This window comes from Durio zibethinus, chromosome 2, assembly GCF_047325235.1.
Source record: "Durio zibethinus cultivar Kanyao isolate XHJ-2024 chromosome 2, ASM4732523v1, whole genome shotgun sequence".
Classification (NCBI taxonomy): Eukaryota; Viridiplantae; Streptophyta; class Magnoliopsida; order Malvales; family Malvaceae; genus Durio; species Durio zibethinus.
The window spans coordinates 5,415,319-5,427,872 of NC_143163.1; the positions used below are offsets into that span (position 1 = coordinate 5,415,319).

Here is a 12,554-nt window from a genome sequence, read left to right on the forward strand (position 1 = left end):
AATTTGTGAACAATTAGCGGTAATTAACCTATGATTCCAAAGCGATAATATGTTTAAGGAAATTCCCAAAAGTGAAATTTCATTTTCAAGATTTTTAAGGTGTTTGTTCACAAAAAATTGCAGTAATTAGGAGGGTAAAATGGGAAAGAAAAGTGGAATTAAAATTTCCAAACCAAACCATCCTCTGCTGCTAACATCTCTATATATATAAACAAAGACCAATTCTTATGCACAAAATCTATGGGCTCAAAGTTCTTTCCTTTCCCTCAAACTCCGATCTTTTGCCTCTTGCTTTTGCAAAACTGAATATTCCCTTCAAAATTCCAATCCCCAAAATTCCAATCCCCAATCTATTTAGTATTTGATACTTTCAGTTTTGAAACTCCCATTTCATAGATATATATACATTTAGTTGTAGATAACTGAGAAAGAGAGGGTTACAAAAACTTGGTTCTTTTTTTTTTTTTTTTGGTTTCATTTCCTGCTGGAGAGAAAAAAAAAGCAAAATAGAGAAAGAAAAAAAACAGTTTTTATCTTTTGACAAAGGGAAGAAAAACCCAGAAACCAAAAAGAAAATAGAAGAAGATATCTTTGTTGTTTAGGGGTGTTAAAAAAGTGGGTATGAGGTTGAACGGGGAAATTTATGATGGAGAAGATGGGGTGGAAGAGGAGCAAAAGCATGTTGTTGGTTATGCCTTGACATTGAAGAAGAAAAATAGTTTCTTGAAACCCAAGTTCGAGCGCTTGGCTCGGTATATTACTCATTACTCAAATATCCACATCACTTTTCATTTTTATATCTTTGACTTTGTTTTTATATCTATATTGATGTAAATAATGCCTTTGGCCTTTCTTGTTTTAGTTGTGTAATCTTGCTACTATTGCATTTGGTTTTAGTCACTTCTATATGGTGTGTTTGTATATTCATTTGTATGAACATGTATGATGTATGTCATGAATTATAATTTTAATGCGCTTTGAGTTGGGTTGTAGTTGACCTTTTCTTTTATCTGTGATGCTTCCAAAAAACCAGATTTTGTGGTGGCAGGGGATACGGCATATGTTGATAGTGCTAAAATTATTTGTGTACAAAGATGATCCAAGCAAATCAAGTTTTTGCAACTGTTTTTGCTTGACCTAACATGCCAATTTCACTTGTGGAGGACAAGAGTTTTGGCAAATTATCTTGATTTTCTAGATTGGGAATATTCCACCTCGTATACCATTCGGATTAGTTGTTAGGGAGAAATACAAAGTCAATCTTTTTTGCTCTTTTTGTAGTTAAAAAAATCAAATTAGACCAAGTTTTCTTCATTTCTTTACTAAGAAGATTTATTTATCTGATTTTCTTTCAGTTCTGTCAATTATTGCATGGCACTTTCTCTTGTTAACCTATGTCAAATGTTGTCGAGCATCCGATGGTATACTATCCTTTTTTCACTTTATTAATCATGAAATTTCTGCATTCTTTATTTATTTTTATCAGACACTGTTCATATAAATTAGCAATAATAGGATGTTTTGCTCCGACACTTGGTTCATAGATTACATTTTTGTCACTTAACTTAGTTCATAGATTACATTTGTCACTTAAAACTGTGGTGGACTCTCAAAGCTTGACTTTCACATCCATTTGTATTTAATAGTATTTTATCGATGGTGGCATTTTTTCTTTCTTGTTTGAATGCAATATGCCAAACATTGCTCTAAAGGTCATCTATCTATGCCAGATTTATATCCATGAAAAGTTCCAAAGAATTCAAATTTGTTAATTCTGAATTTTGTATAATAATTAGTGGAAGGGATTCTTTGGCCTTAAATTGTAATCTCTTATGGAGGCACGTGATTTAACAAATTGCCATTGTCTTCGGAACAAAAGAAAAAGAGAAATTATTGGATGTTTCTCTTGGTGCATTCTGTGTTGAGAAAGAGTTTTAGAGTTCTAAAAGTTTCCATGAGCTTTAAGACATTCAAGAATTATCATTAGAATATCTTCATGCTTGTTGCAGCAACAAAGGGATATTGTTTGTAGCCATTGATCTAAACAGGCCACTATCAGATCAAGGTCCTTTTGACATTATTTTACACAAGGTTAGTATGATTTCTTCTCTAAGACTCCTTCATATTATCCCTATGAAATGGTTGAAGGAGTTGTGTAATTTGTCCTTTCTGCAATGATTTTGAATTCATAGACAGATTATAGGTTAAAATTCTTAGTTTTATTTCGTCTCTGTATTTATTGCAAATATTTTCTCAACTATCAAGTAAATGACTGATGACCCTAATGCTCCTTCCAGTTGTTGGGAAAAGAGTGGTGCGAGATTATTCAGGTTTGTCCTGCCAAGATCATCCTTGTATTTATTAATTTTACATTTTACAAGGAATTGTATATGTGGTGCTGCATTTTCTTGAGTTACAACTCTTGCTGTGAATTGGTGTTAAACATTCCTGGTTGGAGATTAAATATAGACTGGCTCTGGTTGGTTGAACAACAAATCTGTGTAATGTCAAAATTTATTTTTTCTGACATAATGTGCAGAATTCTTGCTATCACCTCATCATGAATCTTGATCAGATAGTTGTGAAATCGGTGTCTCAAGGATTGGAACAAAGTGAGAATTTTTCTTTTTGCGATGACTCTAGATTACTTATGTAGGATTGGCTGTCTTGGTTGAGAAAAAAAGATTTCTGTTCTTTCTGCAAAGTCTCGTAAGCATCGTTGATGTGGTTGGAGAACATTTATTTGGCTTAATTGTAACTAATCTTTCGTAATCATAAGAGTAGGCCAGACATCACATTTTCATTATCCTTTTGACTAAAATTTAAACAATTTATTGTATTCTGACATATACTATTTGACAAAATTGCTTCTTTTCTTGAACTTTCAAATTTTCAAACAGCATTTGGGTTGTTCATCCTGCATTTCCAGCAATCATATTTCGTTGCACATTGCTCATTGTATCAAGCTATTCAAAAACCACATTTCATCAAAATTGTGGAACTGGCTTTGGCCAATGTTCATGTTCTAAAATAAAATTAAAATTGATGGCAACTTGTCTTTTCTTTAACACTTGTTCTTCTTCCCCTTATAATTTTTTTCATTATAAAAATTTGTGATAGCCATTTTTTATGGTTAATTTTTCATTATGTATGCAGTTTTGCTGCCTGAATGCTTTTGCATAGCATTTTTAATGTCCCTGCTGATGGAGATATTTTACAAATAATCATAGTCTAAGACCTTTAGAGTGGCTGACCTGTACTTGATCCTTGTTGAGTTTTATGAACTTACCAATGTGGAGCACACATATGGTTAACTCACTGCCAGAGCCTGGACAGCTGGCAAAAATTATCCTGCCTTAAGCATGTCTTGAAAAAATATTTAGCTGGCAGTTTCTTTTCATATTGCCATTTCTAATTCAGGTATTTATTTGGGGCCTCATCTTTTACATCTATATCTTGCCCCCCCTTACACTCTTACCTGGTATATGTTAAGTAGATCAATTTGATGGGAACATATCTCTTGCCATTTTGTCACCTATGTTTTTTGCTTTGTAAAATTCTTTCGACTGGTACTATTTCTATCTCATCTTGAACCTTTATTTTTATGATATGTACTTAGCTTTAAATCATATTTAACTATAGGAGTTTGTCCTGACTTCTAGTGCTGAACAATGTGTAAAGAGTTGTCTAGTTATTTCGAGTAGTAAAAGATGATTTGTTTGAATCGCCTGACCAACGATCCAGCTTCCCAGTGCTATGATAGGTAATGATTTTAGACCTCGGCCTTATTGATGGTATAACATTTAACGTCCTCCTGCTCCTTCAAATGAATATTTTTGGTCCGCAACTCACAAGGGGTTATAGTGGAAATGGGAAATTCCATCAGGCACTTTGAAGGAGCCGTTCATCTTGCTATAGCAAATAGCACCTCTGTTTGCCGAATGGTACTGCTAAAAAACTCTTTAGGAGTTGTGGCCTGCTGTAAAATTTTTCCTAGGTTTTATTATCTTGTTTTTTTTTTTGGGTGAATATCTTTGCGCAGGCAGCCCATTTCATTCCCCCTTTTTGTTCTTGAAGGACTACAGACAAACACATCCAGAAGTAACTGTTCTTGATCCTCCAGATGCAATACAACATCTACGCAACCGCCAGTCAATGCTCCAGGATGTGGTTGATTTGAACTTGTCGGACTTCTATGGTAATTGTGGTATCACTATATTGTACTACAGAGATATTTTTTAGACTTTTTTCCTTTAAAATTTTGTTCAGAACTTAAGATGTTGTAAGAAACATGGTTGCTTGGTAATTTTTGCAATGACTATTTGTTAATGTAGGCAAAGCTGGTGTTCCAAGACAAATGGTTATCAAAAAAGATCCTCTATCTATCCCTGATGAAGTTACTAAAGCTGGGTTGAAATTGCCCTTAGGTATATCTTCTGTTCTATTTGTTTGACTGTGGTGGTTGACCTCTATGTCTGGTTTTAAAAGTTAGACACCTTTTGTCCCTTTAATAGTACAAAATCAGCATATCACCAACATTAGGCTGTTAGATAAGAACACCCAGACATTACCAAGAGACCATGTGCATGAAGCGTGGGGGGCATTTAATGCCAATTTGTGTTATTATTCATTTTGTAGATTGTGATTCAGTATTATAATTATTTCTAATGGTTTTTTCTGTTCATAAATGTATAAATATCCTGTTTTATTTAATCATTTCAGTTGCTAAACCACTAGTAGTGGATGGAAGGTCGAAGTCACATGAGCTGTTTCTTGCATATGATCAGTTCTCTCTGTCTGAACTTGAGCCTCCATTGGTTCTGCAAGAGTTTGTTAATCATGGTATGTTGTCGCAATGGATTCATTAACGTTACCATTTCCTTTGTAGCTATCTTCATACTAATTATTATTTGAGACTAATCTATTTTTGTCTCATCATAGGTGGTGTTCTTTTTAAAATTTATGTTGTTGGGGATGCAATTAAGGTTGTAAGGTGCTTCTCTCTGCCCAATGTAAGCAAATCTAAGCTAGCAAAAGTTGCTGGTGTTTTCCCTTTAACAAGGGTTTCATCTGCTGCGGCTTCTGCTGATGATGCAGATTTGGACCCTGGAGTTGCTGGTGAGTGATTAATATATGATATGCATATTACACTCATTGTATATGGTATTTGAATTAGATTTTCCTTCATACCTTTTATAATTATTGTTTGGTTTTATTGAAGCACTTACAAAGGTTTTGTATGTTTCTGGTTGTATGGGTATAATTTACAGTTGTGTTTTCACTAATATGTCGTTCCTGTTGCAGAACTTCCTCCACAACCTTTGCTGGAGAGGCTTGCAAAGGAGCTCCATCACCGGCTGGCAAGTTATTTATTTCACCATATTAAGCTAGGTGGATGGAGTTACATGATTTTAATTAGTTAATTTACTTAGTTATACTTTTTTTGTTTTGCAGGGCCTTCGGTTGTTCAATATAGATATGATCCGAGAGCATGGGACAAGAGACATCTTTTATGTTATCGACATTAACTACTTTCCTGGTAAGTGGATGATGGAGGATACTCTTGCAAGTTTCGGAAGAATGCCTATTCTAGGCTTATTTGCTCTACATCAGTACACTATATAAACCTGTTAAATAATAAGAATTGATCTTTAGAGGTTTCTGGGAAATATTTGTTTGTCAATGGTTTAGTTAATTTTTTTGGGGAAACCTTAGAGGGAAATTGATACGAAGCAGAGAATAATTGAAAAATAAATTGTGTTTTGGGATATGGAGATTGTATGTTGCATGTGATGACGAGTGTTTCATCATTTTCTTTGATGGCACGTTCAAATATATGTGCTTGCCCACACCTGGGAAATATTTCAGATAAGTTGATGGGGCAGATAACAACTTGAAGATGGTTGTGAATTGATGCATTTCCAGTCTAATAAATGGAACTCGAGATATGCCTGAAATTTCTCTTGCATCTCTTTAGCAGTCATTCATAGCTTCTGACGAGGTTCTTCAGAGTTAAAATGTAATATTATTAATAATAATAAAATTTTGAGTCCCTTACTCTATCTATGCATGCTTCAAACACGTTCTTTTATTAGCATTGGACGTTAAAAGAAATTTTTTGTACTGTTCTTCACTTTATGGAAAAACGCCGGATTATGAGAACATTTTTACGGACTTTTTACTGAGCTAGGTGCAGAGCAAGTACAAGAAGAGACCTGCTAATTAGTTGTCGGATATCGGAGCAAATATTGATCGTACAGAATGTTTCATGCAAGCGTAGCTGAAAGGATGGGCCAACTGTCAATCCTGGAACTCGTTTTAACCTCTGTAATTACCGACTGGTATCATAATGGCCTTGCTCAATTCAGTAACGTGTATGGGGATGGTTTTGGTTACCGTTTTATAGCCAATAAGACTTTGTGAGACATCCTCCTGTTTTAGGAAATTTCAGCAGAATGTGAGGTACTCTTTTTTTTAACTGATTCGCCTCTAAAAACAAAACAAAAATGCATTTCAAGATGCGTCTATAAATCTAAGCTCTGGCCAATTAGAATCTCTACAAACCTCACAGATATCTCTTAAATCAGACTAACGTACCCAAAAACTGGCAGGAGAAAACTGCTCAAATTCTATTAATTTAAAATGCCTACACATGGCTAGAAAGACAGGTTAAATTAAAAAAAAAAAAAAAGAAAAAAAATACACCTATTTACATAAATTACAGATGTGTACATGTTATGCATAAATAATCCAATTTTTTTTTTCTTCCCATCACCAAAAGGGACACCACCTGTAGCAAATAAAATGGCAATCACAAGTTAAGAGAGTCGAAGGAGAGTATTCATGTACGTTATGGACACACAGCAAACATATGATTATAAATCATCTATGATTTCCTACTTGACACCATCACCAACGAATGACCAACAGGTGTTCTCTAAATATAGAGTTGTTCCTTCTTTTCATTTCAACATCCTATGTAAAATAAAAAATACTAAATTATCTTAAAAATCTAGCATACATGCACCAAAATGCTAGATATAGGGGAAAGAAGCGGGAAATTGCAAAGGGTCATACCCAACATAGTTCTGGCACAAATTTTCATGCGATGTGGCTTGGATAATTAACTTTTGAACTTGCACTTTAACAGATAAACCATGTTCCACTTCCCGATTATCTCCAGAAATTAACGTGCTGTGGTCTACTGCATTTTGGATAGAACAGGTGGGTATTGAAGAGCAAGAGGAAAAATCACGTCCAGTAAGTTTGTTACTCATACGAGCCATAACCACCACAGCAAGCTCATTCAAAACCTCATTAGCATCACCCAGTTGATTAACAGCCTACAGAGAGATCAAATTGATTTTAAGCATCACCATGTAACACTGCAGTTACAAAAAATTGCAAAACTTATAAAACCTGAAGAAGTTCCCTCTCACGAGCACCCCGCTGAGGTTGAGCGAGCTCTTTACTTTGAGCAGTTTCTTCAGTGTTTACAACAGCCGGGACATGAGTACTTGCAAACATTGACATTTGTGGAACTTCATTGAAATTGAAAAGACGCCAATTAATGAGAGGATCGTGAACAAAAGCCTGAAAAACAGTTGATTTGAAAGTCAGCTTCCTCCAATTTATGCATAAACAAAGAAAAAAAAACAGATGTTTCCTTCATATTAATGGATTGGCAACAATGACAACCAGAGTGCTGTTACACCACTCTTCTCAATGCGATTTCAGCAAAGGCAGAAATGGAATAGATACACATTCTCTTATCAATTATTTATCGTTGTTGTAAAAGACCCACGCTTGAACCATAATTGCTTTTCATTTTTCTTAGTATACCCAGACCCGAACCATAATTGCTTTTCATTTTTCTTAGTATAATTGTGAAGGATCACCACAGCACGATTAACAATCAATAAACTTGCCCTTGTTACAAAAGCTCTACTGGAGCAAAAAAAAAAAAAAAGGAAAGGACAAGAAAATTTAAATTCCAGAAGTTCATACCTCCATCATAGCCATAACACTATCCTTATTTGATCGGAGAACTTGCATCACATTTTCACATGTTGAACGGAAATTGCCCTCAATACCACTGACCTCCATGGCTTTGACAAGCATTCTAGTCAAACGGAAAGGAACCTGAATGAAGAATAACACAACAGACATTAACAAATTGTAATCCCATAGTTTTGTACAGAGATAAGGTACAACACCCCCTCCCCTTCCCCTCAACCCAAAAACAACGAGAAAAATAACTTGGCAATTGTTTGATCAGACATGCCTTTTCAGGGAACTTTTCCCGGTTCATAGCGGCTTCAAAACAGTCTCCAAAATCTATGTGCAAGATCTTTCCACTGCAAAACAGTATCACTACTATAAAATATAAATCTTTGATAACTAATACACTTTCTTCCTGTTGTTTTTATACCTATAGCGGTGCAGCATGAGATTACTTGGGTGACGATCACCTAAGCCAAGGAGGTAACCAACCTGAAAAACAAAAAGCCATTTGTCGTCAACTTATATAGAATCTTTTAATTAGGACACAATCACTATGTACAACATAAGTTACGGCTTTGATTTACAATGAAGCTCAATATCTAATATAATATCAACACTTTACTTTCTACATGTGCTTAGGAAGATAACCGGACCTACAATCTAAGAAAAGATCTCCAAATACATCTGTGGCCTTGGGATACCACTGTACTACATTCAAAGTAAAAATGGATAAAAAAGCTCGATTTTTTTTCTCTAACATTTAAACAACTCTGCTACTTCTTTTAATTTAAAAAAGTTTCTTAAAAGGAAGAATTGTGTGATCGCATGTCATATTACTAGAACAAATAAGCAGGAATAGAAGTTTTACAGCAAACTCTTTCTATATAACCTGAGATGTATTTGCATTGAAATTTCTTCATTTTGCCAAATTGGGATTAATTTACAAATGATCAATCCATTTATGGAAAAACAAATGAAGAGACTAAACACTAGATTACTTTTCCAGTTTATATGAGGCCAATATGGCTACAAACAAGTGGCAATCCAAACCTTTTATCATTAATCACCATAGAAAGAAAAGACAATTTGATTGTATACAGGGATCCAGTACTCAATTTGTTGAATAAAAAATAACAGTGGCAGTCCCCTTTACAGCCAGACTCTTGCAGTAATTAAGGATGGACCAAAATACAAGTTAAGTACATACCATGCTCATTACAGCTAAACTTCGGGTATAATTTGTCCTCCTCTCTAGCCACACCTCAGAAGTACGACTTTTTAACCAAAGAACCTAGCCAAAGCCAGATTTATAAAGTTCAAAATCAATCAATGTGACAGGAATAATACTAGGATACAGAAGAATGTTAAGCACACATACTCTGGACAGGTCATTTCCTTCAGTATTTTCTAGAGCATATTCAAATACTTCCACTTTAGCAATAAGTGGTAAATGGTCATAATCCGGTGCAAAACTTAGCATACATTTGTGCTCTTGATTTAGAGTGATCTGAAACCATGAAGCACGTGTAAAGTTAAATGTGATCTTTACGCTATAAAGCCACCAGCTATAAGCAAACATATTATTGTTGGGCTAACTAAAAGAAAGTATATGATGAACTTCAACGAACCCTTCTGGCATCTCTGTATTCCCTTATAAGGTGGTGTAAGGTATCACAATTAGGGACCCATCCAATCAACCCGCTGTTTGGAGATAGTGGTATGACAGAATATCGCTGAATAGACAGATCTTTCTCTGCAGTTTTTCTAGAGTTCTCCAGCAGAGTGTTCACTAAGCCAAAAAGCTGACATTTTGACCAGCAAGGGATATCAGCTCTCAGTACATGAATTATGCAAAACAGTAAATTATAGTTTTACTTAAGATAGCAGAATCAATGTAAGCCTCTAAACACAGCACATGAACCATAGAATCAACTTGCATGAATGTGAAATACAAAAAAAGAAACAGACAAGAAAGCAGAAAATACCTGCATGACACGTTCATCCTGGCGAAGATCTTCATGTCCTTTTAGTAAGAAGGCATACTCTTCACCGTCACTCCCATGAATAGTCAATTTCCGAGGGTGCTGTTTGGAAGTTATGACATCAAGCTGACGTGCAAATGATGAAATGGTTACCACTGGCAATTCTGAAAATTAAAAAATGGGTTGTTTTTAGTTAGGCCACTCAGATTTATACCAACACATCCATGTAAAACAACCATTAAGCTTACCTGCACGATATGTCCCAGGGACTGCGAGCTCCAAATCACGGCATTCTACCAACTCAGGAGAAACAGACTGCAGCATGTACAATGAAAAGTTATGAGTCATTGCATTAACGAATTGTGAAGAAATATAGACTGATACTCGCCTGCAGGTCCAGGGTAGTAAGACTTTGAAGTTGTTTGTCTATCCTCCTGAAAACATGATAATAGAGATCCCATGCCTGATGAATTCAAGAAATAATTAGGAGATGTCCCATGCTTCTGGTAACCCACAGGCAAAAAGGAACAGATGAACCACCAATATATTCTTTCTAATTAGCATCCCTATTTTGACAAAAGAGTATCTATAATAGAGGAAGACCTCAAAGGACAAGCCTAAAGCTAGACAGCTTCAAGCAAGAGATTCCACGTAAGTTGGTGACAAACCTGCCCCGAATACAAGCACAGGTAAGGACAGGCAATGTTACCCCCAAAATTAGGGAATTAACCTGCCCCCAACCACAAGTATTAATATTGCTCACAAAATGCACAATAATTTCTCCTACCAAAAGACCACCTTGGAAATGACTGGAATAAATTTCAAATCCAAGAATTTATTCATTAAACATTTTGTACCTGAGTAAGCTCAGCATCTTTTCCAGTTCTCTTATATTTCATGCAGCATTCATACGCCTGTGACAAGTCATGGTGGTATGCCTGCGATACAATGAAAATAAAATGAATTAAACGGGCAAACAAACTGAAAATCTCCCAAAATGCCAGGTGGATTCCAATATATCAGAAAAAAAATATGGCTCACAGCTCCAAAAGTATACGACAACTAGGTTGGGAGTATTCACTATTAATGGTGATAATATGATCTAGAATTCCATAGATTGAGCAGAATATGCATTAGTTACTGATCAAATCCTGGGTGGGAGATAAGCTCGCTAACAGCAAAGAAATAAAAAGAATACCTCTATGAATGCTCTCTCTTTTATGGTGGTAGTGTCCCTCCTAGCCCCTTGCTCAAGCATCTCATGTAATGGCTCCAAGACTTTCAGCATTCCTTCAATGTTATGTTCACCAAAGTATAGACGACTAGCTTCTTCTAGTGCCTCATGCCATGATTCATGCCAAAGTATTGCAACCCTGAGTAGTTCCTTTGAAACCAGTTGTGCCTGTGTAAAGATCACATGTACTTATAGATCAAAAAGCTAAGGGAAATATAATAAAGAAAGTAAAATATAAACTTATTTTAATTAGTTTACCTGATCTACAAGTACACCACTGTGCTGACGCACTTTGTCAACCACTTCTTGTGCTGCTGCTTTGCGTAAATTGCTTATGGATTTACATGCAACGAGAAGAGGGTACATAAGAGCCTGTAACAAGAATTAAATCAGTCTAGCAAATGAAAAGGCTCAAAACAATTTGAATCGAGGCAGCTACAGCAACAAGAGCTCCAATTAAGTTACGTAAAGATGTTCTCAGCATCTAGTTTCTTGCATTATACTATGCAACAGACAAACTGATGTATTCAATTCAAAACAGGTGAAATTCAAGTGATTGAGTAGAATTTCGTAGGAACTGCAAAAGCCCTCACAAGGTTCGACAAAAAATAATAATAATAATAATTTCCACCACCTAACCGTAAAAATTAAAAAAAAAAAAGAGACCATCTTCCCCCCAGGGTTTGAACAGATGTGCCATTTTTCAATATTTATTGGAACTCCCTATTTCAACACTTTCCATGCTATACTATATTCATCAAATATTATAACTAAAACGATCTTAGTCTTGTATGAAAGGTGGCCATAATCCCAAATTTAGAAGAATGCTACTCTCATGAGATGGAATACTAATCTCAGATTAATACTCTTAATTAATGTTGTGAAGTAATTAGGCTAGACCAGTAGGCCATATTAAGGAGGCACTAAGAGGATGTTAAAATTTTCTCTTCCTTTCGAAACTAATTTTGGCCATCTATCATAATTTAGAGGTCAGTGGGAAAAGCTTAGTTTGTCATGGTTTTTGAGGCTGTCCAAATTTAAGTATAACAAGATCATCCCCTTTTTTCTTGACTAATTCTGGATACTTGGCACAATTTTTAAGTCCAGCTACAGACTTGTCTTATTAGTTACAACACATTCTGCATACTCCCAACTTGCACCATAAAACTCCCTCAAATCATTTGTCAGTTTTAGCTCTCATTAGCTTTCATACTTACTACCCAACAACCAGAACTCTCCCATTTTCCCACACAGTATCATTTCCCCTTGTCTTGCATCCTACCATATCCTCTCATCCTGTTTATCCACATGTGTGCACTATAAATACTCCACGT

The 12,554-nt window shown here is 35.4% G+C and overlaps 2 protein-coding genes across 29 annotated transcripts in view; one reads left to right on the plus strand and one right to left on the minus strand.

Annotated features, from left to right (window-relative positions):
• The first annotated feature begins 231 nt into the window (after positions 1-231).
• LOC149519918 (inositol-tetrakisphosphate 1-kinase 4-like) lies at positions 232-6,425 on the plus strand. Of its 17 annotated transcripts, none has more exons than XM_089747537.1 (11): positions 484-752; positions 1,356-1,421; positions 2,010-2,091; positions 2,298-2,330; positions 4,078-4,207; positions 4,335-4,427; positions 4,723-4,842; positions 4,942-5,118; positions 5,305-5,360; positions 5,455-5,539; positions 6,191-6,425. In XM_089747537.1, exons 1-11 carry the CDS (start codon positions 622-624, stop codon positions 6,220-6,222), a joined length of 1,005 nt encoding a protein of 334 aa, XP_089603663.1. In that variant the 5' UTR covers positions 484-621; the 3' UTR covers positions 6,223-6,425. The 17 variants fall into 17 exon arrangements, with proteins under 17 accessions (XP_089603693.1, XP_089603710.1, XP_089603678.1 ...); XM_089747546.1 differs by having other exon boundaries at positions 6,197-6,425; XM_089747551.1 differs by having other exon boundaries at positions 4,078-4,198.
• Positions 6,426-6,507: 82 nt separating this feature from the next.
• LOC111309034 (serine/threonine-protein kinase TOR) overlaps positions 6,508-12,554 on the minus strand; it is a 28,154-nt gene continuing 22,107 nt past the window's right edge. For 8 of the 12 annotated variants that reach the window (XM_022907816.2, XM_089747502.1, XM_089747499.1 and 5 more), the window contains 15 exons: positions 11,479-11,592; positions 11,185-11,388; positions 10,844-10,924; positions 10,375-10,449; positions 10,235-10,301; positions 9,990-10,150; positions 9,633-9,806; positions 9,383-9,511; positions 9,212-9,295; positions 8,432-8,493; positions 8,285-8,357; positions 8,008-8,142; positions 7,420-7,593; positions 7,078-7,343; positions 6,508-6,790 (listed from right to left, as the gene is read on the minus strand). In XM_022907816.2, the coding sequence (XP_022763551.2) occupies positions 6,772-6,790; positions 7,078-7,343; positions 7,420-7,593; positions 8,008-8,142; positions 8,285-8,357; positions 8,432-8,493; positions 9,212-9,295; positions 9,383-9,511; positions 9,633-9,806; positions 9,990-10,150; positions 10,235-10,301; positions 10,375-10,449; positions 10,844-10,924; positions 11,185-11,388; positions 11,479-11,592 (1,818 nt within the window). In that variant the 3' untranslated portion in view covers positions 6,508-6,771. Of the gene's footprint in view, positions 6,791-7,077; positions 7,344-7,419; positions 7,594-8,007; positions 8,143-8,284; positions 8,358-8,431; positions 8,494-9,211; positions 9,296-9,382; positions 9,512-9,632; positions 9,807-9,989; positions 10,151-10,234; positions 10,302-10,374; positions 10,450-10,589; positions 10,717-10,843; positions 10,925-11,184; positions 11,389-11,478; positions 11,593-12,554 lie in introns of those variants that run through there. The other 4 variants (XR_016329854.1, XR_016329853.1, XM_022907815.2 and 1 more) reach the window with 3 other exon arrangements.